This window comes from Halichoerus grypus, chromosome 2, assembly GCF_964656455.1.
Source record: "Halichoerus grypus chromosome 2, mHalGry1.hap1.1, whole genome shotgun sequence".
NCBI lineage: Eukaryota > Metazoa > Chordata > Mammalia > Carnivora > Phocidae > Halichoerus > Halichoerus grypus.
Genome location: NC_135713.1, coordinates 179,447,799 through 179,474,132, shown reverse-complemented (window position 1 = coordinate 179,474,132; position 26,334 = coordinate 179,447,799). Strand labels below are relative to the sequence as shown.

Here is a 26,334-nt window from a genome sequence, read left to right as displayed (position 1 = left end):
CAGATCAAGTCCAATTTTTTCTGATTTTACTTCCGTTCCCAACCTGGCTGCTCTTGATCAGCCCCGCCCACCTCTCTGAGCCCGCCCCCCCGTGACCACGCCTCCCTCTAGGCTCCTTCTTCGCCGTAAGTCCCAACAGCTTCCCGTCACGCCTCTGTTCGCTGCCAATCACGCTGGACCACCCTCTCGGCCCGCCCCCGAACACATACCCGGCAGGTCTGAGGCCTCCCCTGCAGGCGGAGGAGCCCGGGCTGTGGAAAGATGGAGCGTGCGTCTGGCGGCTTCCCCGGGGAGGAGTTCCAGAAGGCCTGTGAGGAGCTCCAGCAGTTCGGGCGGGTCGGGAACGACTGGCAACTGCTGATGGAGCACGAAGGCTTCAAAATCTACAGGCGGCTGGACGAGGTAGCTTCCGGCCCTCTGGAGGACGCTGGGCTGTCACTCGCCAGGGCCAAGCCTCCCGGGGGGAGTGCGGGGCTGTAGCCCTGGAAGGCAGGGCCTGAGCTGGTCACGCAGAGCTGGGAGGAGCGAGCGCGGGGGCAGCGCCTGCAGCTGACTTTGCTCCCTGGTTGGGAGGTCATCCAGTTCAACCTCGGTTCTGAGGGCCAAGGCGGGAGTGGACTGTTGGAAGTTAAGGATAGAGTTAAAATGTGGTCGGCTGAGTCTTGGCCCCCTGTACTTGCGTGCAAGGGACGTGGATCTCCCGGGTGGGTGCCGCTGGTGTGTGTGTGTGTTGGTGGGTAGGGCGAACCTTAGGGTTTGCATACAGGTGGAGAGGAGACTGGGCTTTTCGGAGACTAGGTTGGTGTGCAGGGTGACAGTGTGAGTGCGGAGCAGCGTGCCTGAGAAGGGAGCTACTATCATCTCATTTTAGTGGCTTCTTTTCGCAGCTGCCCCTTCTTTGCAAGGTGCACTTTATAATTTAGTCTGAAGCTTTAGGGAGAAAGATTAACTTCAAGGGTAGAAGGAATGGAGTTGGTTATTAAGCAAGTCTCCAGGCGCTCCCGGAGGCCTTTGAACCCAGGTAGCTAGCTATCCAGGTGGAAAGATTGCATTGCGCCTGAGATCTGTCAGTTACACTGTGTGGTAGCAACTGCATGGCACACGGGTTAAAAAGTCACCTTTAGGCAGGGTAAGTGAAATCAAGGTTTCCCGGCAGAGGAGTAGGGAGGCATTCTGAACGCGTGTGCAGCAGAGCCACCGGGTGTGACAAGATGACAAGAAGCTCACAGCCCAGAGCAGGCAGAATTAATTTCTGAGTGTAATTTCAGTTGTTGCCTTGGTGCAGAAGTGGACATCTTTTCAGACAAAATCCTTTATTCTTCTGACTATTCCATTTTCCTTACCAGCCACATCCAGGCATTTGCCAGGTTTTGTCAATGCGACTGCTCAGACATGGCTGATGTCTGGCCCCTTTCCCTTCCCTTTTCTTTCCTTTGTGGCCGCCACTTTGGATGGTACCTCTCACCTAGAATTGCAGTGACCTCTTTAACTAGTTTCCTGGCCTTCCACCTCTGATCCCTTCCCTCCTACACGTTACAGTCTGCTCAAGCCCCTGAAGGAGAGGCTGTGGTCTTACCACTCCCCTTTCAGTGGCACTGTTGGTTGCAGAATTAATGCTAAGAATAACTAGTGTCATAGCTCACGCGTGGCCTGCTTTCTTATGTTCCAGGCACTGCTTAAGTGCTTTACAGGTATTGACTTACTCAATCGTCACGTCAGTCTTTTTATTTTTAATTTTTATTTTATTTAAATTGGAAGTAGTTGACGTATGGTGTATTATTGGTTTCATGAGCGGAATTTAGGGATTCATCACTCACATTCAACACGCAGTGCTCATCCCAACAAGTGCCCTCCTTAATACCATCACCCATGTAGCCCATCCCCCTACTCACCTCCCCTCCAGCAACCCTCAGTTTGTTCTCTTAACTACAGACTTTCTTATGGTTTGCCACCCTCTCTGTTTTTATCTTATTTTTCCTTGCCTTTCCCTTTGTTCATCTGTTTCGTTTCTTAAATTCTGAGTGAAATCATATTTGTCTTTCTCTAACTTATTTCGCTTAGCATAACACACTCTGGTTCAATCCATGTTGTTGCAAATGGCAAGATTTCATTCTTTTTGATGGCTGAGTAATAGTCCATTGTGTATATTTACCACATCTTCTTTATCCATTCATCAGTCGATGGACATTTGGGCTCTTTCCATATTTTGGCTATGTGGATAATGCTGCCATAAACATTGGGGTGCATGTGCCCCTTCCCATCAGCACTTTGTATCCTCTGGATAAATACCTAGTAGCCTCACGTCAGTCTTTTTTTTTAAAGATTTTATTTATTTGACAGAGAGAGACACAGCGAGAGAGGGAACACAAGCAGGGGGAGCGGGAGAGGGGGAAGCAGGCTTCCTGCCGAGCAGGGAGACTGACGCGGGGCTCGATCCCAGGACTCTGGGACCATGACCTGAGCCGAAGGCAGACGCCCAACGACTGAGCCACCCAGGTGCCCCTCATGTCAGTCTTAATGTAAGATACTGTAATGATCACCTTTTTACCTCTATGAAAGCGAGTATGTGGAGAGGTTAAGTTGATTGCTGAGGGTTTGAATTAGGATCAGAGCTCAGCTGTCCACTTCCAGACCTGTGCCATAAATAGGCTCCTTCCTGTGTTCCCTCTCTGAGAGAAGGCAAATGCTTCCAGGTAGGCTATACAGATCTTTCTCACCTTATGATGGGTTTACATCCCGATAAACCCATCATAAGTTGAAAATGTCATAGGTCAAAAATGCATTTAATACACCTCATCTACTGAACATCATAGCTTAGCCTAGCTGATCTTCACTGTGCTCAGAATGCTTTCATTAGCCTACAGTTGGGCAAAATCATCTAACACAAAGCCTGTTTCATACTAAAGTGTTGAATATCATGTAGTTTATTGAATAGTATACTGAAAGTGAGAAACAGAATGATCATATGGGTGCAGAACAGTTGTATCAGTTGTTGACCCTGTGGCTCACTGTCCCTGCCCAGCAATAGGAGAAGGTACCGTACCACACTTCACTAGCCCTGGGAAAGATCGAGATTCCAAATTCAAAGTACAGTTTCTACTGAATGCATATGGCTTTTGTGCTTTTGTAAAGTGGAAAAATTATAAGTTGTACTGTCAGAAATTGTTGACTTTCTGTACTGAACTAGTTTGGTCCCAACTTACATTTCCAGCTTTATGTCCCTGACTGATCTGCACGCCCCCTGTCCTCTAGCCAACCCAGACTCCTTTACCCCTCCAATGGACCTGTGCTCTTTCGCTTTTGTGCCTGTGAGCTGAGACAGTGACTGGCTTTGTACTGTGTATTGTTTTCATTGTGTATTTTTATGTAGCAGGCCCACTTCTCTCTGGTGGGGAGGACATGAGTGGTCTTCAGAATAGTTCCCACCCCTATTAACCATACTATATGTCTTATTTCAACCTGTTCTAGGGATGAAGGCAGTCATGGTACACTGATGTAAATTACAGGTACTCCCAGATAACTTCTCTAAGTTTAAAGGGCCATGGGATTCCAGTAGGTGTGCCCTTGAGCCTCAGCAGCTAGGATGAAGGGCCATCCAGGGCCACTTTGATTTCCATCTGTATTAAAATGTCAAGAGGCCCTGTTGGGTCAGGGTATGAGCCCTTTCCTAGAATCCATACTGGGTTCTAGCTTTTTCCAGCATTATTTGCTGCCTGGCCCACTTTGCTAAAGCCTCATTTTCTTTCCAGGTTGACTCGAGTCCCATGTTTTACCTTCCTCCTGGAAGGGAATTCCCTCTAATTTCTAGTTAGGAAATCTTTTCATCTGAATACCACACCTTATCAAATGTGAAATCAACTTGTCCCACACTCTGTGTAGACCTGCACCTATCTGACGCAAAGCCCTTTATCTGTCTTATGGTCCAGTGGTGTTTAATCCACCCTGCATGTTACCATTATATGTCTTTTCTTCCACCCACCCAAACCATTTTACCCACATGAGTGCATATGGCCTTGGGTCCTCAGGTCCCCAACTGGGGGTCACACCAGAAGACTGGGGCCCCTCTGTCATCAATCTTCATCTTGATTAATCTACCTGACCATTTGTGCAGGTGATTCCAGGTGAGGTTTCTTACTGACGTCTTTGCTTTCTGGCTTTTTAAATTCCAACAACTGGGGTAAACAGAGTGGACTTATCTGGGACCCTTAACGTTGAAGGGCCACCAGGGGGTTCCTAATTTTCGAAGGTACTGCATTAAGGCTTTAGCCTCACCCCCATCAATATCTTTCTGCTTCATTCATCCTATTTCTTAATAGCCATCTAAAATTTCAACTCCATTGAGATGAGTGCCTTGGTCCCCCCCCTCTGTCTTTCCCCATTTTCTTGTTAATTACTCTAATTTTTCTTGGCATCTGTAAGACCCATAAAGGGAAAATGAGACTGGTAATCTGGTAAATCTTCTTGGATTACTTGAGTTTTGCAGCAGTAAGTTTACATGTAGTGCCCATGCGAAAGGGACCCTCTTTATAAAAGTATTTACCATGACTTGTGGAAGGAGCATATTCTTTTTTTTTTTTTAAAGATTTTTATTTATTTATTTGACAGAGAGAGAGCACAACCAGGGGGGAGCAGCAGAGGGAGAGGGAGAAGGAGGCTCCCCGCTGAGTAGTCAGATGTAGGGCTCGATCTCAGGACCCTGGGATCATGATCTGAGCCGAAGGCAGACACTTAATGGACTGAGACACCCAGGTGCCCTGAGGACCATATTCTGTAGATGAATATCCCCATCGTAATAAAGCCAGTCCTACATCTGGATCATGTATAGCCATATATGTTGGTCCTTGGTGAGCTCTGATGATCATCTATTATTACATGTTTTGAAAAGATTGAAATAAGTATAGAGGCATTTGAGTTTTCCACTGTAACAAATAAATTATATTTTAAAATTTAAAAAGGTTGTAGCTTTCTTTCTTTTTTTTTTTTAGTAGACAGGTAATTCTGAATCATGTTCTTGGACAGATGGCTACTTTTGATATATAGTATTTTGATACTTTTTCATTTTCTCCTTTCCTATTAAATCACAGAATTTTTGGACTTTGAAAGTTTCTTTGAAACCATTCTGTCCAACACCCTCATCTTTTCTGTTCATTTCTTTGCTCTGCTCTGTTTGCCTGCTCTGTTTCCATCTTCTCTTTTTTCCTCCTCATGTTGTAATGTTAATAACTTACCTTTACATGGTGATTTAATTTACAAAATGCTGTCACATATAAGTTTCCTTTATCCCTATAAACCAATCTGGAAGATAGGGACAGGCTTATTTTCCTATTTTACAGATGGAAATAAGACCACGAGTTGTGAAGTAAGCCACACAAGACCTCAGAACTAGTAACTAGACATGAACCAGCCTGCTTTGATAAGCTCAGCACCAAATTTACAGCTTGCTTCAAGGCAAGAACTACTTTCTCCTTCTGGAGACTAAGGAAAACTAGCCCAGAGCTGCCACGTGGTATTATGGGAAGAACACGGGTTTTGGAAGCAGGTCGTCCTCGGTTAAAATCTCCACTATTTCCACTATCATTCATTTTTTTCATTCAGAGAATATTCATCTAATGCCTCCCATGTGCTGTTGCCCTCACAACACTGGGGATAAGCAGTGAACAGGAAGATGCACCTACTGTTTCAATGAATGAGTTCTTAAACAATGAATGACATTCACTGATGAGAATAAACCCATAGTATATAATGAAATGTTGGGTGAAAAATGCTATGAAGAAAGTAAAGTGGGATGAAGGGATAGATGGTATGGCAGTGGTGGCCAGGGGTGATGTGTTGTGTTTTAGATAAGGGAATCTGGAGAGACCCCCTGCAGAGGTAACATTTGAGTGGAGATAGAAATGAAGTGGGAGATGGCATCATGCAAATATGGAGGAGAAATGTCCAGAGAGTGTTTGTCAAAGCTCAAGCACATTAGAATCACCTGAGGAGCTATAAAGACATGACCAAGCCCTATCCTAGAATCCCAGGTTTAATTGATCTGGGTTGGGGCTTGGGTAGTCCTTTTGAAAAACTCCCCTTTCATTATAGGGGTTGATCTACTTCTGTTTTCCCTACTTTTGTGTGTGTTTGAAATGTTTCATAATAAAATGATTTGTTGTTGTTGTTTTTAATGTTATAGCTTCCCATGAGATTCAAATGGACATGCTGGGTTTTAAATCACTGTAGTAGAGGGAACGCTGAGTGGGAGTCCCTGAGCCAGGCTGAGCTTGCCTTGTTTTCCAGGAAGAGCCAGAAGGGTACAGGACTGGGGTAAAGCTAGGGTTGGAGAGTAGCCAGGAGCCAGTCCCCCTCTTTAGCAGGGTGATAAAGTTACTTTTTCTTGATGAAATCTCAGCTTCCTCATTTTCAAAACAAGGACAATAGTTACCTTTCAGGATGATATTGACCTCTCAACAATTGTGAAATGAAATGATATATGGCAGTGTGGTACCCAGACTTCAGCATGAAGCAGAATCACCCACAGGGCCTGTTAAAATTCAGAATCAAGACCCCACTCCCAGTTTCTGGTTCAGTGGATTGGTGTGGGGCATGAAATTTTGCATTATATTTCTTTTTTTCTTCTTTTGTTTGCGTTTTATTTCTAATCAGTTACCAAGTGATGCTGAAGCTACCAGTCCAGGGACTATACTTTGAGTATCACCGATGTATGGGAAGCATCCAGCATGGTGCTGGGAGACGGAGGGCGGGGGTTCTGACGTCGAGAGGAGGGGAGTGCCCTAGAGAAGCTGTAGAAACAGAAAGGTAAGAGTGGAAAAAGGAATATTTTAAGACAAAAGCAATGTCCATTTGAAGGCTCACTCTTCTTGATTTTTAAGTTAGGGCCACTTGGGAGTGAATGTTGACCTCTGAGTTGTGCTGAGAAGTCCCCCTGGTAAAGAAGGGCCACGGGTCACTTACAGAAGCATTCCCAGTGATCTACAGTCAGATCTTGTTGGAGCTTTGTGCTGTGTTACCATCCCAAAAGACCCTGTGACATGCCAACAGTCTGAAACCAGCCTGCCGAGCTTCACATCCTCAATTTAGACCAAGTAAATAGTGGTCTGAGCTGATCTGGTTAATGGCTTAACTTAATATTTTTAAATCTGAATGTCTGGCACTGTGAGAAGGGATTGCCTTGCATTGTGCTTTTGTCCTTAATAGGGTCTTCTAATCAAAGAGTGTGGTGAGGAGCAGACAGTTCTTTTCCAGGGACTGTTCTTTTCAATACTGTGCACTTACTGAAATACAAAACCCTGGTACTCTTGGGAAAATTGTGTTTAGCCAGGCTGGGTAACAGAAAGTTAGGCCTTTAGGAGGGAAACACAGATTTAACTCCCATGAGAACAGATTTACCTCAATGAATGAAAAGTTTCCAGTACCACCCCCACAGGTGAGATAAACGGATTTGCGTCATGAGTGTCTTCTTTCCCAGATTATAGGACAGTTCTGCCCCCTTCTCTCACCCTTCTGCCTCTCTGCCAAGAGGAGTTACCAACATGAGTGATAGAACAGTTATTGAACCTGAGACACTTCTCAAGCCATATTTTACTAGTGGGCAGGGCTGCCATGTTGAATGCCAAGCACCCATGTGTGGCACTCTTCTACCTGCCACAGATGGAGACTAGCTCTTCGGCTCTCTTGCTCATATTGTCTCTCTCTCCCTCTCCTTTTCCATCTTCCTGAGCACACAATGGGATGGATATGTCAGAGCCTCAGGTCTTCCCCTCCTCACTTCTCTCTCAGGAAGAGCATGTGGTATGAGGCTGTATGAGAATGTTGGTCCCAAGATTTAAAGTGGGGGACTGAGGGGAGAGGGGTGAGTAGGACCCCCCCACTCTGTCTCTGGCTATAAGCCAAGCTTCATGCCTCATCTTGTCTTTCATCAAGTTCCTACATGGGGTTCACAGGAGGTGACTATTAATAAAACAAAACTCTGATTGTCATTGGGCCTTGCGGACACTTTGAGAGGGGAAGTGACTTGTCAGTAAGGATTTGGACATTCTGGATCCTTGGACATGATACCATACCAATATCAGGGTGAACCAGGGGCAGACCTGGAGCAATGTGGAGTGGAATATTGTTCTTGCTTGGTCTTCCGACCTGCTGTTGACATTAGAGTCACTATGTATGGGTGGAAGGAGAATTCTAGTGGGCCTCCAGTGGGAATAGTTTGTTACTTCACAAGCTCACTGTCCCTTGACATTATTTTGTGAGGCTAGTTTATCCTTCAGGGAAATTATGCAAATGAATATATTTTTATAAGAAAGGGAGCATCTGTGCAAATACAAACCTTTGAATTTTAGCCTGGGACTTTTACTGTGTTTTTAAGACCCAGAAAAGCTTAGAGATAGACCTAACAACCTTATCTTGCCATTTAGTTTAGGATAGACATGTTTCCATAGCTACCTTTGGGTTAATGAAAAGAAAACTCCAAATTATTTGTTCATGTACTCATTCAAGTGGTCTTTAGGACCTATTGTGTGCCTGGCATTATGCTAAGCCCTGGTGATACCTGATGGGTAAGACAAAGTTCATACCTTCAAGAAGCTTGAAGACAATAAAACAGGTACTTTCTATGTTATGTAGATCTGAGTTCCTGACCTATATAATTTTTTCCCTCCCTTTGAACATCTTTTAACATTTCTTCCATAATAGGTCTGCTGCTGATGAATTCCCTCAGTTTTTATTTGTCTGAAAAACTTTTATTTCTCCTTCACTTTTGAAGGACAGTTTCATTGGATATAGAATTCCAGGTTGGTGGCTTTTTTTTCTTTCGGTATAGTATATATTTTACTCCACTCTCTTTTTACATGGCTGGTTTCTTTCTTTCTTTTTTTTTTTTTTTGGTGAAAAAATTTATATTTAGATTTAGCCAGCTGGACTCAGTTTTAGATGATTCCAATTTTGTTGGCAACATCAAAAGCATCATAGTCAGGAGCCAGTCGAACATATGCCTTCTTCTCTCCATCAGGCCTGATCAAGGTGTTGACCTTGGCCACGTCAATGTCATAGAGCTTCTTCACAGCCTGTTTGATCTGGTGCTTATTGGCCTTGACATCCACAATGAACACAAGTGTGTTGTTGTCTTCTATTTTCTTCATGGCTGACTGAGTAGTCAGGGGGAACTTGATGGTGGCATAGTGATCAAGCTTGTTTCTCCTGGGGGCGCTCTTTCGAGGATATTTGGGCTGTCTCCGCAGACGCAGTGTCTTGGGTCATTGGAATGTAGGTGACGTGCGGATCTTCTTTATTTTTGTGACTGTGGACGCCTTACAGCACCGCTTTCTTGGCCTTCAAAGCCTTTGCTTTGGCTTCAGCTTTGGGAGGGGCAGGGGCTTCCTTCTTAGCCTTCGGCACCATCTTCGTAAAAGCTACATGGCTGGTTTCTGACGAGATGCCTGGTGTAATCCACATCTATGTTACTCTACAGGTCAATTTTCTCTTTCTTTTCTGAGTTTGAATAGGATATCTTTAAGAATTTTTGGTATTTATCTGGTATGGTGTGCTCTAGATTGACAGATTTACTCTGAAGGGTGGTCTGAGCGTACGGGTAAACACCCACGTGATGCACAATATAAATATGAATCTTATGACACAAAACTTCCTCTCTTATATGTGTCATTGCAATACCACAGGAAACTGTACTAACAGTGACTTAAAGGGGTTTATTTTTCTCACTTAACAAGTTGGGCAGAGGTCACTAGTTGCTGGCACTGGTGTAGCTGATCAGTGATGCCAGTAATACGCTTGAGTCTTTTTACTTTTCCTCCTCCTTTTTGTTACCTCTTCATTACAAAATAGCTGCTACAGCTCCAAACATCCATATTCAGTCCTGCAAAGTTAGCTGTGTACATTGCCATAGAGGTTCTCTTAGCAAGAAAGAAGGTACTGTATGCTATGCCACATCTTCTGTTTCTTCTGGTCATTGTATTCTACACAAGATATTTACTGATTCTCTACCACTGAATAATTTTTATTTCATTTATAAATGGAGCATTAGAAAAGTATGCACTGTGTTTTACAACATGATAAAGAAATGGAGACATTCTTAGAAATGGTTTTCTGGAGGAGCTTCAGGAAAGCCAGTAACCTCTTGAGTAAACTTATTTGGAATCATTTACTGAAGTACTAGTAATTTTAGAGACATATATGCAGAACATTTATATTTTTAATTTTAAGGAGATCTTACAGATCAGTAATAAAAACTTTGCCCAAATCAAGCTGAGTTTCATGCTTTTTCCTATCAAATTGTTTGTATGAACATGGTACCCAGTCCTTTTGAGATGCTCCTGTGCTACTGGCAAGAGTATAAATTGGTACAAACTTCTTAAAGGCTTATGAAAAGCATAAAGAACCTTAAAATGGTAATACCTTCTACCCCAAAATTTATCTCTAAGGAAACTTTCCTAATGAAAAAATTAGAATTATGGACCAACTTGGTCCGTATGAAATGATAGAGTATTCCAGCAATATTTATATTTTAAAAATATTGGAAATGTTGACTTATGAGAAGAATTAAATTAGGTGTGATCTCTCTATAGCTTGTTAAAATCATTCCCATTTTGTAACATGTAGAAGTATTTATGTGCTTAAATATGTCAAATATTAAACTAGGTGTTTGTGGATGATGGAGTCACGTGCCATTTTTTTTCCCTTACTCTTTTTTTGGCATTTTCCAATTCTCCTATAATGAATATTATTTCTACAATTATAAAAAATTCATTTTTTTAAAAAGACAAAATAAATATGTATGTTTGCTGAGTTCCTTTTTAGAAAGAAAGAATGGGTGAAAAAGTGCCTTGATCCAAGAATTTGGGTGGGCTGTACATTACTTGAAAAGAACATTTTACTGATAGGGAAGTGGTACCGAGCATTCTGTTCCTCTGGAGCCCTGGCATTTCTCAGTTCTCCACGAAGGGAGTGTATAAGGAAGTTGTAACAATAGTTCATTCTCCTGTATTCATGTAAATCACATCGTTTTATTTTTCTCTTCCTCAGAGGGCTTTCTGTTTTTCTTTTCTGTGATGTGTATAGGACTGAGGTCACTTAGGGCAGTAACTAAATTCAGAAGGGGAAGGGAACCACTTTAAGGAAACAGTTTGTCTTAATTTATCCAGATAACCAAAGTTAACTCATGTAAACTGAGATCATTATCTCAACAATTACCCCTTCTGCTCAGTCAGTGTGTACAGAAAATGGGGCCCCTGTATGTTTGAACAGGGAACTAATGGTCTCTCTTCCAAAGTTGATTAATAAACCAGTGGATATGTATAAACCCTCACTACCTTCCCCTATGTGTGAGGGGAGGGGAGAGGAGGGAAAAGGAGCTGTTTCTCCTGCTGTCTGCCCTTCCTTTGGGGTATCCATGGCACAGCCCGTGAGGGGTTCAGATCTACTAGTTTGTCATTTGCTGGTTGGAAACCCTTGGAATAAAGTCATATACTTTTAGACCTGGAAGAGTTTTATGAATTCAGTTTCAATGTCATCTTCCATTTCTTACCAGGTACTTTAACATATCTATGAAGATTCCTAAACTAGGATGTGTTTTTCCCTGGGTTATGCTTCCTGAGCCAGGAAACCCTTGCTGCCTCAAGATCTCTAGAAAGCTTCACCATGTTTACCTCTCGACCTAACGTAACTCCTTGGCATTGGTTTTAAGAGTATCGCTTTATTCAAGTTCGGTTAGCCAATAACGTTTCTTTAGCGCATGGAAGAACATGTCATTCTAAAATCATTTTTGTTTGTTCGCTTTTGCATGGAAATTAATCTAAAAACCTTTGGGTTAATCTTAAGGATAGAGCCTTTAGGCAAGGGGAGGGTCAGGAATTGTTAGCTGCCATTGGACAGAAAGTGAAATGTATAGCATGGCCCGCTCTAGCCCAGAACTCTCACAAAGGAGGATATGGCCTCACCTGAAAAAAAAAACAAAAAACGGGAACTCTCTACTTTATTTATTTATTTAGACTATGTTCTATACAACAACAACAACAAAAGAACTCTCTTGTACTTTCGCGTCTAGAAATGGTCTTTTTTCTGAATAAAGGGGACTAATGTGATTTGACACTGCTGTTTCTTCCTTTTATTTACTGGTTCTTAAGTTAAAGGAAGAAGTTGTTGAAAAATTCTGTCTTGGAATTGATAAAAACAATGCGCTGGGTTTCATTATGCCCTGTGGATGTCTAAAATAGTAACCTGTCCCCTGATTGCTAGCTGCCTATATGATACTCCCACTGGAATTTGTAATAAGCATCTGAAATTCAAAAGTAGAACTCTTGATTTCCCCAGAGCATGGAGCTCCCATTTACCTGGTTGTTCAAGCAGAGGTTCTAAGACACAGTTCTTTGCTTTCTCTTTACACACAGGTAGTCTGCCAGCACTTCCTGCCAACACTACTTCTAAATATATCCCTAAATCACTGGGCTTCTCTCCATCACTGTCATCACCTCCTTGTTCAGATCCCCATCATCTCTTATCTGCATCCATTGCACTGGTTTTCAAATCCATCTCTTTGCTCCCTTATGATCTACTTTCTACCAAGCAGCAAGAATCATCTTTTTATTTATTATTCCCCCCATTTAAAGTAACTCATTGGTTTTCCTTAGTAGTTAGAACAAAATCCTTATCCCTTACCCTGATTTACAAAGCCCTTTGGAATCTGGCCCCCACTACCTCTGAGACCTCAGCTCCTACCACTCTCCCCCATCCACAGTTCTTTGGACACTGTGCCTTTCTCTTCTTTCGGCATGCCAGTCCATCAACCAGAGGGCCTTCTCCCTACCAGGAATGAGTTTTACTTATCTTCCCATGACTGGCTTCTTCTATATTTAGAATAAGATGTTCTCATAAAGGTTATCTCTCATAGAGGCCTTTCCTGACCACCTAATTATATAGGAAACCCCACCAAACCAGGCACCACTAAATTTATAACTTTCCTTATAACCTGTTCAGATTACCTAGATAGCATTTATAGCCACTACCACCACCAATGTCTACAAGCAAATATAAGACTCACTAGAGCAGGGGCCTCATCTGCTTTTTCATCATTGTGTCACCAAGACCACAGAGGATGTAGTCGGTAATGGTGTTGCATGAACAGTTTTTCATATGCTGTGTAATCCAGTTGTCTCTCGGTTTTGGAATCAAGAGGTTGTTTCTGCCTGTTCTGTTTTCATAGCAGACTGGACTTTATGAGTATAAAGTGTTTGGTGTTCTGGACAATTGCCCACCGGCTGTACTCGCAGATGTCTATATGGACTTAGACTACAGAAAACAGTGGGACCAGTTTGTTAAAGGTGAGTGACACCTATTATTTTTTTAAAAATCATCTAGAAAGTAGAATCTATTGTTATTCTAGCCAGTAGAAAGCAACAGGTTTAATTTCTACTGTGTTTTATTTTTAATTTTGGCAAGACAGTCTTAAGTGCTGGGCTGAAACATGCCTTTGTGATTCCTTGCATACTCTCAGATGCCACTCTCCAGTTTGCTCCAAGGCCTACTTTGTTCTCACTATAAGTTTGTCATCATCCCATATATCTAGGTAGTCACAGAAGGCTTCTTGGAGGAGGTGGTATCCAAGCTTTGTTTTGGAAGTTGAATCAAAGTTTTATAAACAACAGGAATGCAACAAACAAACAAACAAACAACAAAAAAACAAAAAACAAGAATGCATATAGGTGAGAAGCTGAGAAGGTGAGGGGGTGAGTGGTTTGAGGCTATTTGAGGCCCAGGGAACAGCCTGAGTAAAGCGAGGAAGGCAAGAAACAGGTGGCATGTTCAAAAACTGAGCAATTTGGTTTTACTGGGCTGTTGGGGTAGCAGAATCTAGAGCTAGGGTGGGAGGAAGGTCCAGATCCCCACGAGCCCAGTCTGGCCACCAGGCTACAGTGCTTAGATTTGACACTGATAGCAATGGACAGCTATGAAAGGCATGAAAGAGGTGATCCTCCTGTCACTTAGAGCTGGGAGTGGCCTTTGTCATTTAGTCACAGTGGACTAGAACTGCAGAGCGAGCCCAGGGGCGTGTCAGCTCTGAAAGACTTGCTAGAGTCAGGACCCTTGGTTGCAAGCAACAAGAAATTAACAAATGCCAGTGTGAGAAAAGAAAAGAGTTTATTGGTTCATGCCACTGAAAAGTCCAGGGGTTTCTGACTCCCAGGACACTGCATCCAGTGTTTAAATGTTTTCTCCATCTGGACTCCGTTTTCTCCTGAGTTGACCTAATTCTCAGGCAGATTCTTATGTCATGGCAAAGATGACCCCCAGACGATCCAGGCTTATAGTCTCACCGTATAAATAACCCACAGGAACAGGAATGAGCATTCCACTTTCCTACTCATGGCAGCCAGAGTCCCACAATTTGCTGCCATGGCATCCTGTGGATGTTTGTCATGGTTTTGGTCTCTTAGTGTTTTCAAATGCCCTTCCTATCTAGGGTGAATTGTGATGCTCCTCCATTCAAGAGAGAAGCCAGATGTTCTCTGTCCCAGTCTCCTTAGCAGCCATGGTTCAGTGGTATAATTCAGATGTTGCCAATAAGACAACATGCAGCTTCAATTTGAGAGAGAACAACATGAGCAAGCAGGCAGCATCACAATCAATTTTTTGGTGATGGTAGGGCTAAGGTATCTGACGTTGGGAGAGACCACTCTAGAGCCTCTGATGTTTGGTACTTGGCATCAGCCATTCATGCTATCGTATCTAGTCTAGTCACAGCAGTAGTTTGCCTTCTCTGGAATAATCCTGAAGTTCTAAGCCTAACTCTGGTCCTTCTAGATATTTGTGAGTTACCTGAGAGTCTTTACTGAACCACTTTTTGGCCCAAACTTGTTAGAGTGACAAGGTAAGACCCTGGCCAGATGCACCATCCCTGAACAAATCACTGGGCCATGTCTTGCTCATTTTCCCAGCCAGAAATTAATGCTGAGTTTAATTTAAGGACTCTGCTTAAACCACATAGTCAGGAGGAGGGAAACGATGATGCCCTGAAGGAGAATTGAAATTGCTGGTCCAGGAAGGGGGAGGTGATGCTGAGCACGCAAAGGCAACATGTCCACTTCTTCCCTTCCTCTCAAGGGCTGTCTTTAGCCTCTCATGGCACCAATGCCCTGGCAAGCTCTTTAATCCATGACCTTGCTTCTTATAGATTTTCTTTCCAAAGCTGAATTAAATAATGCATTTCCTTCATCAGGAGCTCCTCAAGGGGTTCTCATGGTTATTTCAGCAGCCTTGGCTTGGCTCCTTCTCTAAATGGTTGGTTTGAAGCTTACTGCACAGCTTGGGGTCAGAGGGTGTGTATGTCATTGAATTCCTTTGCTTTCTCCAGCTGAGAGTCAGCTGCTATTTGCACACAGTAGAATGATGGAATACTAAGAATTCTGGTCTTGTAGCTATGGTAAAATGTAAAGAAACAGGAGAGAAGGAAGACATTCAGGGTTAGCCACAGTTAATGCCACTTCCTAGCTGTTTAGGAAGGACACTGCCCTCTCTGGAACCTTCTTTTCCCAGCTGAACACACTAGACTGGGTGACTCAGACCCAGGCTAGCTGTAAAAGGTGAAGAAATCTAAAGAGAGGTCTCAAAAGCAAAACTATTGGGATTCTAGTGACATCTGGTGGTTGCCCTGATTTTAAAACCTGAACATCTATTTTTGGATGCCTGATTTTGTTTTATTGCATTATGAGAATCTTGCTTGTGCTATACAATGGACACATTTCGTTGAGTTATTTTCTCTTTTACCGTGTTTTTATGTCTACTGGACTCTGCCCTTGGGCAACAAGCTTTCAGCATTAATGAATCTGTCTGATTTTTTCTAGAATTCTGTGCCTTCTTAGTGGTTTATCATATCCTCAGAAGTCATCATACCTAGGCTTCTTGTTAATTGGAGCCGAGAAGTTTCCAGATACATTAACTTCTTTTGTTTGCCTTAGAACTCTATGAAAAGGAATGCAATGGAAAAACCGTGGTCTACTGGCAAGTGAAGTACCCCTTTCCTATGTCCAACAGAGACGTATCCTTCCTACTTGGCTTTCTAAATGTTTCTTGTGCCCTTTGGCCATTGCCCAATGGTGGCATGCCCAGTAGGTGTGGACAGCATTGTTCTTGATTCTTAAAAAGCATCTGCTAAAACTGTTGCTTCTTGTGTGACTTTTGGAGACCTCAGTGTGTGATGTCTGGGCCTGACCATGTGGAGCCTCTGTGATTGTGGTCACTGGAGGGCAGCTTAGACTTCCCTGAGAAGTTTTCTAAGGCTTGAAATTGTTGGACCACAGAATTGGGGACCTGGAAAGAACTATTTATAAAGAGTGTTTAATACATTCCCTCGGGGCGCCTGGGTGGCTCAGTGTTTAGCATCTGCCTTCAGCTCAGGTCATGATCCCAGGGTCCTGGAATAGAGCCCTGCATCGGGCTCCCTGCTCAGCAGGAAACCTGCTTCTCCCTCTCCCACTCCCTCTTCTCGTGTTCCTGCTCTCGCTCTCTGTCAAATTAATAAATACAGTCTTTAAAAAACAAAAATACATTCCCTCAATCTAGAGGTGGAAGGCACCCAGAGAGGTAAAGTGACAGAGGCATACGTACAGATGATTAGTGGCAGAGTGGGGACTGGACCCCAGGCCCCCACTTTCCAGCTCTCCTCATCTCGCCTCCTGTTTTATTGACCCCACAGTGATCCCTACTTGACTGTTGGCTCTGGATACTGGGTGTATGTTTCTTACCCTCATTTATCGTTAAAACAGTTGAATGGAATGTGGGGAGTTTTAGTTGACACTCCAAGGTTCTAAGAAGCCCTCTTAGTTCTAGCCTAGGAAGGGGGATGGAAATTTGAAGGACAGGCAGGGTGGGGGCAGGATAGGTGAGATTTCTACTCCCTTCACTGTCCTCTTCAATCACAGCAGCTGAGTATGTTACACACTGATTTTCCATAGAAGATCCTGTCAACAAAGGGTCTTGTGGATTCAAAAAAAAAGAGTTTGGAAACCACCAAACTCGATGATCACTGGGATCTTTTCTAGCTTTAGCTTTGTATAAGTCTGTATTTCCTAAATAATTATTCTCTTGAAAGAGAAAGAGCATGTGGCTGTGTTTTATGTATATTGTTTGTGTTTTTGTGTCTAAGTGTATGTGTTTTCTTTGGTCCCAATTAGATTATAAACTCCATAAAGGGTTTATTTCTTGCTTACATACTGCTAGGTACTTTGTACAACATATGGTATGTATTTCAACAAATTGTGGATTACTCTAACCCTTAGATTTTATGTGGTTTTCCCTGATCCTGCCAACAACTGTGCAAAGTATCATCATTCTCATTTCATAGTCAAGGAAACTGAGGCAAAGAGAAGTCCAGAACTTTGCTCTGGTTCACACAACTAGTGGGTGGCAGAGGCAGGTTTGGGACCCATGTCCAGCTATTCCCAGAGATGGTGACCTTGACCAGGGCATGATCCCATCTCTCTGACCTCACTGTGACACTGCTGGTTAGGTCTTAGGGGTAGACACTTGGGCCTACTTTAAGTTCTATATAATTGTTTTTCCAATACCACACAATCCGATAATGAGTTTCTTAATCTTTCTATATGCATGTCTCTCCACTAGTGGTTAAATTTTTGAGAACAGAGAATAGTGTAGTAGAAAAGAACATTCGTTTGGAGCCGAAGATCCCAGATTGAATGTGAGCTCATTCTCTGATTTGTTGTGTGACTTTGGAAAAGTCCCTTCACTTCTCTGGGCCTCAGTGAACCGGTGGTTCTCTGGTCATAGGCCCTATGGTAGGCTGAACCTTCCAAACTTTCGAAGACCTCTGCCAAGTTTTAATCAATATATCAGATTGGTTTTTCCTTAATGGAGTGTCAGGTGGTATCTGTCACATGAGATGAGCAAGTTTTGGGAGAGAGTGGGACAATTTTTGCTGTGAGGAAAAAGTGAAAGGTCTTGGTGGCAGAAAGCCAGAGCCAAAGCAACATCATTTCTCCCCCAAAACATTTAAGAACTTTACTTGCCAGTCCATAGAGTCGGGATCAGTAGTGCATCCTGCGGGGTGCCTGAGTGAGGGCTGGGACCCCTTTGGGTGCTGCAGAGACTCTTTGGTGGCATGGGGCTATCATTGTTGCTGTTACAGTGAGTATATTATGTTATAGAGTGATTTTTTAAAATTTATTTATTTTTATTTTTATTTTTTGTTGTTTAGGCTTTGAATTCCTTCTAGTGTGAAACCTAAAATTCTGTTGAGGCCCGTCCAGCTATGAAAGTCTAACTAGGTTTTGGAGCCAGATCTGGGTTTGCACTCCGGTTCCAGTTGAGCCATGGGATCTTTGGCAAGTTACTTTACTTCTCTGAGCCTCAATATTGTCATCTGTAGGATGAGGATACTTACACCAAACTCACAGGGACCTTTTCAGGATCAAAACTGATGCTATATGTAAGGCACATGGTAAGGGCTCAGTAAATGGTAACTCTCATTGTTTCTTAGGAGTAAATTATCTTCCCTATTACAGTACCATAGACATAGTGAGTGCTCTGTGTTTATGGAGATGAAATGGCTTTGTTATCCTGGGTGGTTAACCAGTGTTAACCCAGAGAGGACATCTGCCTACTAAATATTCAGGTACCAATGTTTCTTCCTCTGACCACTAGGTGTAAGTAACATTGCTTGACCATCCTCTGTGCATAGAGGTCACTAACTAGAGCTTTGGGGGAAGACAGGACAAAGGGGAATGATCCCAGTGTTTATGGAGTATTTATTCTGCCCCAGTCTTTCTCCAGTGCCCCCACCAGGCGTGCCTGCTGGGGAATCTAACCCCCTTAGCTTCAGAAAGGTTGAGTAACTAATGCAGAATCACACTGCTGCTGAGTGATCAGTCCTCTAATATCTCACAGTGCCTTCTTAGAGAAAGGACGAGTGGTTTCCCGTATAATTGAAAGCATCAAGGAATCATTCACAGGTAGGTAATGCATGCTGTCAGATGAGAATATCAACTTGTATGGGGTACAACCTTGCAGTGCAGGTAGGGAGACAGGGCAGGGAAGTAAAGGAACAGTATTCGGGAGCAAGTGCCAGGTGGGAGGAATAGAATCATCTCGCTTTGCTTCTGGCTTGTGGGGTTTCCTTCCACCCATCTGAAATGCTGGCATTGGTATCATGCCTTGACTAGCAGTATAGTATGTCTACATCCGGCAGCGGCGAGACCTGGACATGGACGGGCAGAAGATCCACGTGGTCCTGGCCCAGAGCACCTCTGTGCCACAGATTCCTGAGAGGTCTGATGTGGTCCGGGTCAATCAGTATAAGCAGAGCCTAGCGATCGAGAGTGATGGCAAGAAGGGGAGCAAAGGTAAAGCTGGGGAACATGTTGGCAAAGCAGCTGGGGCCACTATACATAGGCCATGCTGATTGTTAGGCATGTAAAATGCATGATGCTTTTTCCCTGAGGTCAGAGAATGGGCACGGGTGTAAAACAAACAAGGGATCAAAGCCTGGGGAGAGATTCAGTTCACCCCCAGAAACCTGGCTTGAGTGCATGGTGGATGGTTAAATCTGACTCAACCCATTCTTTTTTTTTTTTAAAGATTGTATTTATTTATTTGACCGAGAAAGACACAGAGAGAGAGTGAACGCAAGAGGGGCAGTGGGAGAGGGAGAAGCAGGCTTCCCGCTGAGCAGGGAGCCCGATGTGGGGCTCGATCCCAGGACCCTGGGATCATGACCTGAGCCGAAGGCAGACGCCCAATGACTGAGCCACCCAGGCGCCCCTCAACCCATTCTTTATTGACTCTTGCATTGTCCCGAGGAAATCAAACCAGAAAGTTTAAAAATTCACTTCAGGCTAGTCCTGGGGATACATACATTGTGCCTGGGGGTGGGGTGGGGCAAGAGGGCTGGCACGACTATCCCTGAGGACACAGCTCCTGCTCAGCCGACTCAGGACCTGCCTGCCTTGAGTTCCAGCCTGCACAGAGAAAAGCTGTGAGCAGAGTGGGGGCAGCCAGCCCCTTGTATGGGAATCAGTGTGGCCTTGTGTGTGAGGTAACCTCTGAACCATAATTCTGAAGCTTTTCAGATCTGTCACCTTGGACACGCCACCCTAATTGCTCTGAGTCTCCATGTTGTCCTTTATAAGTGGGGGTTTAATTTTACCAACTCCTTTGGACTGATAATTAATGACAGAAATAATTTTTTTTTAAAGATTTATTTGACAGAGACACAGCGAGAGAGGCAACACAAGCAGGGGGAGTGGGAGAGGGAGAAGCAGGCTCCCCACTGAGCAGGGAGCCCGATGCGGGGCTCTATCCCAGGACCCCGGGATCATGACCTGAGCCGAAGGCAGACTATTAAGGACTCAGCCACCCAGGCGCCCCGATAGAAATAATTAAATGAGAGACTATATCCAAGTGTCTAGCACTTGCCAGGCATTTAATCAGTAGCAGCAAAATCTGCCTATGGCTATGTTTTAAAAAATGTGTGTGTGTGTGTGTATGTGTGTATAACATAATATATATTATAATATAAATATATATGTATTTATTCTGTGAGGCAAGGCAGAGGACAGAAGTCCTCCTGAATCCGTGTTGCCTCCCTCCTTACTTTTGGGGGCCTGAAGATAGAGGGGGAAGCTTTGCAGGGTTTGTTGTATTTCTAACATTTTTTTTTCTCCTCCTGAATTGTCCTTTCTTTCCCTTCTAGTTTTCATGTATTACTTCGATAACCCGGGTGGCCAGATTCCATCCTGGCTGATAAACTGGGTCGCCAAGGTGAGATCCCAGGAGGCAGGAGGGGGAAGTGTGTTTGACAAATGTTGACTTAGCCCACGGGGCTGTCAGGCTGAAGAGACACCGTGTCTCAGGCCTAATGAGGCTCTTTTATTGAAGCAGCTTGGTTGAGTGACTACAGTTAGGACTGAGGTTGCCAACATCCAGGATGTAGAGGCTGGGACAAAGGAGAAGAATCCTTAGCTGGAATGTTAGACCCTCCCTGCTAGCAAGACCCTGCCAGGATCACTCTCTGCATCCTCCAGATAAAAGCCTGCTCCTTGTAGGAAAAATGAAAAATGGTGCCTTTGGACCTTGTGTCTGCTTATGACAGGCCAACCTGGCTCAAGAGACGTGTCCAAGCCTGGAAGCCTCCAGTTTTGTTATTGTTATTTTGTTTCTCTGTAAGGAGAGGGGACTGCAGTGGTGGCCAGATCACTAGAGACCCCCAGAGAACCTGGCTTTATGGGAACCATTCAGTGCTTTGTAGGAGGGCTACTTACCGGTGGGAGGGCTCAGCACATTCCCTGGGAGAGTGCAAAGCGCACAGGCTTTGAGTCAAACACATGTGGTTTTGAGTCCTGGTCCAGCTTCTGTTTGTATAATCTAGGGAAGCTGTTGATTTCTTCCCTTTCGAAAATGGGGACAGGTATTACCACCCTGTAGAGTAGTGGTAAATTAAGGTGGTGTCTTGCACAATGCTCAGCACTAACTAATAACATAGTCTGCCCTTTGCCCCCCACCCTCACCGTTTCCTAATTCTGTAAAAGAAGTCCTTTCTCTGATTCCTGGGTTAGAATCCCATAGCCCAACCCAATCCCATTTCCTGTGTTTTTCCTTTTCAAAAAATGGTGTCTCAGGAACATCTTAGCTTTTTACTAGGAAAAGCCAAGATACACAACAGTGTCTCCTGTTATCTAGTCTCACCTGTGCCTTGGGTCTTCTGTCATGATCTGTGGCCATGTTCTATAGAAATCGGACAGGGGCCCTATTGTCATATTTGTTATTCTCAGAGTCATGTTTGTTTACCTTTGCCATATCCCAAAGAATCAGGAGAAATGACCATAAGGACACAGAACTGATGGTGTCCTTTGTTTTGCAGAATGGCGTTCCTAACTTCTTGAAGGACATGGCGAAAGCCTGTCAGAACTACCTCAAGAAAACCTAAGAGGGGGGATCGTGTGTCCATGGAATGATGATCTGGAAGTGCCACAGCCCGCTGATGCTCAGCTTTCCTTTCACTTTTCCGTCTTCAGAGGCCTGCAAGCTATCCAGCATGTCGTTCCTGAGTGTGTTTGCCTGACGCCTGGCTTCCTTTCCCACTCCCCACCCTGGGACTGGCTGCCTTCTTCCACTATTGAATATGGATCAGATTAGGGAAACTTGTGCTTGTTTATCTTTAAAAAGGGAAGTCCTCAATAGAGAACACAGTCATTCCATTGTGCCATTTTAGGGGGATGGGTGGGTGAGGAACCACAACAATCCAAGAGCAACCGATCCCAGAGAGCTGGCTCCTTCCCAGAATGTGGCTTCTCGCAACCCAGGAGGGGCTGCTGGGAGCCCCATCCCCTTCAGAGTGGACTCTCCATGCACCAGTACTGGAAGACATGGGCTAATGGCCATTTCCCTTATGCTTTGGTGTACTGACTTGGCTGGGGTTTGAGGTGATAATCCAGTGACTCTCTCTGCCATTCCTACTTGTGTAGGATCATGAGCTGTTTTGATTTCAAACCATTCTGAAAAACACTGGAGGCCTAAGCACTTAATGTGATAACCATTTCTTCTCATCATCCATGTCTGGGTTTCTCTTTCCCACATGCCACTGGGGAGAGGCTGCTCGTACCTCACTAACTCTGCACTTTACTGGAAAGTGAGGCATCGTGGTGGCTCTGGCAGTTAGCAAAAGTCAAGATGCTCTGCACACAGCCCTGTGATAAAGTGTCTTTCTAGGCAATAAAATGTATTTCCCTTCTAGAATGTTTAGCGACATTGAACGGATAATAGTTCACAGTCAGGGAAATATTAATTAATGGATTAGTTGACTCTACACCTTTTTCTCAGGAATTCTACCTAAGTTGCCTGCCTCGTCTCCTACCAAAAGACTCCCAGTTTTCTGTTTTCTCCTGAATTTTGGTAAGGCAAAATATTCTGTGGCTAAAAACACAGCCTTCATGATCTCAGGGAAAAATTTTAACCACTGTGTGTGATGGTACTGAACCTTGATTAGAGGTCGTAGAAATTCAGGATGTAAATCCAGAAGCAGAGGATTTATTAAAATGGGCTATGTCGGACTGTATATCTTCTCTTTGGGAAAAACAGATTGAATACCAATAAATACAGAATGACTTAAATTGTCCTGCTTACAGCTTTCTTTCTACCTTGATCCTTCTGTGAGATGGAATCAGTAAGGTCTCATTTGTTTGCAAGGCACATCTAACCTTAACTAATGAACTTGAACATAAAAAAGAATTTTAGGTGCACTTGCATGCAAGACCAGCTGTAGAGTGGCCTCACGTTCGGGTTGATACAGGTACTCAAACTGACGTTAGAATTTGGCTACGTTTGTCTTCAGGTTATCTTTGATGTTGGGCTGTGTCTCGTGGCAGGACTGCTGCTGACAGCAAAAGGTAGGCCTACATCTTCCCAGGCTCATGCTGAGCCAAAAAAAGACAGAATTTCTTTCCAGTAGATCCCACACCATCCTATGACTTTCTTTCAACCATGTGCCTGTCCCTTCCCCAGTCATTGCGGTCATATGGATAGATTTATGCAAATAACTGACTACCTCATACATTTACCATTTTAAAAAATATCACTATCAGTAATGTAGCTGGCATTTAATTTTAGATAAATGAAATCTAAATCTCTCTTGTAATAGAGGGCCAGGTTGAAATTTTAAGTATAGAGTCACTGAAACACAAATACTACAATTATAGTTTTTGAGCAGAAAATCAACATGAATTGGTGTCATGCAACCTGTATCTTTAAACAGTGTTTGAGAATTTGCTAAGAACTCCGAGAACACTACGAATATGGCATGTCTAAGTAAAGTAGTTACAAAAAAAGAAAGTTTGCAATAATTAGTAGAGTTTTGAATCTTTGGCATTTATGTGTGCTAATTTGGAGAAGACCGTTTACACAGCACTGAAATATGAGGTTATGGGGGAAACGGAGAACCCATGAGCCGGTAAGTAAATGCCAGAGGTGCAGAAAATGTAGAACAAATACTTCAGAGGTTGTACCTGATTCCTTAGGGTATGCCTCTCCACAAGGGCTGGGTGTATCCTTTGGAATTTGAAAGTAAATGTTGTTCACTTATTTTTTCTATGCCTTTCTCTCCAAATAGACAATAAGCTCTCTGTGGGTAGAAAGAGTTATTTCACTTTGATTACTGCCCCCTAGGGGACTGTATAGTAGGCAAATGAGTGACTAAATGATTTAGAGAAGATGGACCAAATGACACACACCCAGAAGGCCAAACCCATCCAGATATGGAGGTTTAATTTGATTACATTAAACCACCATTACTATTACTTAATAATTTAATTCAGGTCCAATTATTTCCCCAACTCATCATTTTTTGGGAGAGGGGGGTTCTAGATTCCTAAGGTTCTCACTGGTCCTTTGTTAAGGGGTGGCTTTGCTGGTGTAGTTACAGATTATTTTTTAATGTTAATAGAAATGGCACAGTCTGGACTGAGTCCAGTTGAGCTTAATCAGGATTTCAGGATTTTAAAAAATCTTTATTATTTATTTATTTATTTTATTTTATTTTGAGAGAGAGCGCACCTGAGAGAGGGGAGGGGCAGATGAAGAAGGACAGAGAGAATCTTAAGCAGGCTCTACACCCAGTAATGAGCCTGATGCGGGGCTCTATCTTATGACCCTGAGTTGATGACCTGAGCCTAAATCAACAGTCAGTGGAAATCAACAGTAAGCAACTGAGCCACGTAGGCGCCCCAGGATTTCAGGATTTTAATGCAAAAAGCAGCACTACTGTTGGAGCTAAATTTTTTCCACAGGTGAATTATTCACACTGCAAAACAATTAAGTTATTAACCACACTGAAATTGAGGGGCTCCAGGAAAAGGTCTGTTCCCTTGAAAATGTTCCTATTTCACAGTGAGAGTCCTCACCCAGAGTCCCCATCTACAATGCTGTCCTTCAAACCTCCTACTTCCCAGCTGGATTTGGGAGAGATAAAGCAGAAAGAACCCATTCAGTTCTCATGTTTCTGGTAGCACCACCCAGTCAGCTCAGAGAATTATCCTTAGAAGCGTTGAGACATGCTTTCACCTAACAGATAATATCATGAGTCTGGTGTCCACCTGGCAAGGGGACAGGCATGGCAGTTCCTGTGATGAATGAGGCAGATTTGGTGTCCACCCTCAAGGAGCTTATGGTCTAGTGAAGAAACTGGGCAGGCTGTTGAAAGACTGGTGAGCTTTGACAAAGGGCAAGTAAAGGGTGCCAGATGTTGTAAAACTGGGGGCACTAACTGAGTTTGAGGGGTCAGGGAAGAACATGTTGTAGTTGGCTACATGAAGGTTGGAGAGAAAACTGTTCTGCACGGAAGGAACCATTGGCATAAAGCTCCTCCAGCAGGAGAGCCAGTTACATGTGAGGAACTACCAAAGCCAGTATGGCTGAAGCAATGGGTGTGAAGGAGAGGCATCTCACCCAGGTCTGAAGTAGACGGGCAATGGGTGATTGCAAGAGCCATGATTTTCGACTTTATATCCAGAACACCAATAAGCTTTGAAGGACTGACCTAACATCAGCAGTGACCTGATGAGTTTATTCATTCTTAATGGCTGCTCATTTCCCCCCATGGTTCTTTCTTCACCATCTCTAATAGTCCCTCCAACACCATCATGGGGGTATTCTCCGCGGTGCTTTAAGACTTGTCATGTGGAATCCTCTTCACCAGCAGGCAGCAGGCAGAGTAGCCCACACCCAAATCTAGGTTCCAAAGTGGAGCATCAGCCCCTGAAACCTAACCAGAAAAAAGAGAGGCAGGGAACATCCACACACATCCCCTCTGTCTCTCCTGGCCCATTCTGGAGTATATGACATACCCTCCAATTGGCCGCATCATGCAGCCCACATGAGCAGAACCATTTCAAGATCCAGTAAAGGGAGAGAAAAAGGAAAGGCATCAAAAGTATAAGCAGGCCTGCTTTCTCCAAAGTTTCTTTTTCTGCACTCCTCCCCAGCCACAAAAAAAGAACTTTTCTTTCTTGAGAAGACAGAAATATTGTTTAGGTTCTCAGAATTTAGAACTAACCAAAAGGGAGGGCTTCAGAAAAATTATTTATATTGCTAATCCAAGTGTATTTTTGTATGTGTCTGCGTAGGTAAACATTGTATGTACTCCATTTCATAAGATATAATAACGGAACAACTAAGTGGAATTAACATGATAAGCCAGGTTCAGTGTTAGACAGTGAGGCCATAAAGGTAAAACGGATTCTTCCACTAGGGACTTAGCAGTCTAGAGAGGAGGTGACATACATGCACAGTTCATGATAATGAGAGAAAGCGATCACCAGCATATGA

The 26,334-nt window shown here is 43.6% G+C and overlaps 1 protein-coding gene and 1 pseudogene across 2 annotated transcripts; one reads left to right on the top strand and one right to left on the bottom strand.

Annotated features, from left to right (window-relative positions):
* Nucleotides 1-156: 156 nt before the first annotated feature.
* Nucleotides 157-23,126, top strand: PCTP (phosphatidylcholine transfer protein). 2 transcript variants are annotated; one of them, XM_036120538.2, is made up of 6 exons: nt 157-402; nt 13,214-13,328; nt 15,963-16,042; nt 19,190-19,361; nt 20,711-20,778; nt 21,878-23,126. In XM_036120538.2, the coding sequence occupies exons 1-6, from the start codon at nt 262-264 to the stop codon at nt 21,941-21,943; spliced, it is 642 nt and encodes a 213-aa protein (XP_035976431.1). In that variant the 5' UTR covers nt 157-261; the 3' UTR covers nt 21,944-23,126. The 2 variants fall into 2 exon arrangements, with proteins under 2 accessions (XP_035976431.1, XP_035976429.1); XM_036120536.2 differs by having other exon boundaries at nt 161-402; nt 13,211-13,328.
* Nucleotides 8,855-9,401, bottom strand: LOC118553505 (large ribosomal subunit protein uL23 pseudogene; annotated as a pseudogene).
* Nucleotides 23,127-26,334: the final 3,208 nt, after the last annotated feature.

What these genes read in the sequence shown, in the direction of transcription:
- PCTP (XM_036120536.2), top strand. Translation starts at nt 262, where the DNA reads ATGGAGCGTGCGTCTGGCGGCTTCCCCGGGGAGGAGTTCCAGAAGGCC. An exon ending in TTCCTATGTCCAACAGAGAC is followed by an intron (nt 16,043 to 19,189) that starts GTATCCTTCCTA and finishes CTAGCAGTATAG; the next exon opens with TATGTCTACATCCGGCAGCG. An exon ending in TGGCAAGAAGGGGAGCAAAG is followed by an intron (nt 19,362 to 20,710) that starts GTAAAGCTGGGG and finishes TTTCCCTTCTAG; the next exon opens with TTTTCATGTATTACTTCGAT.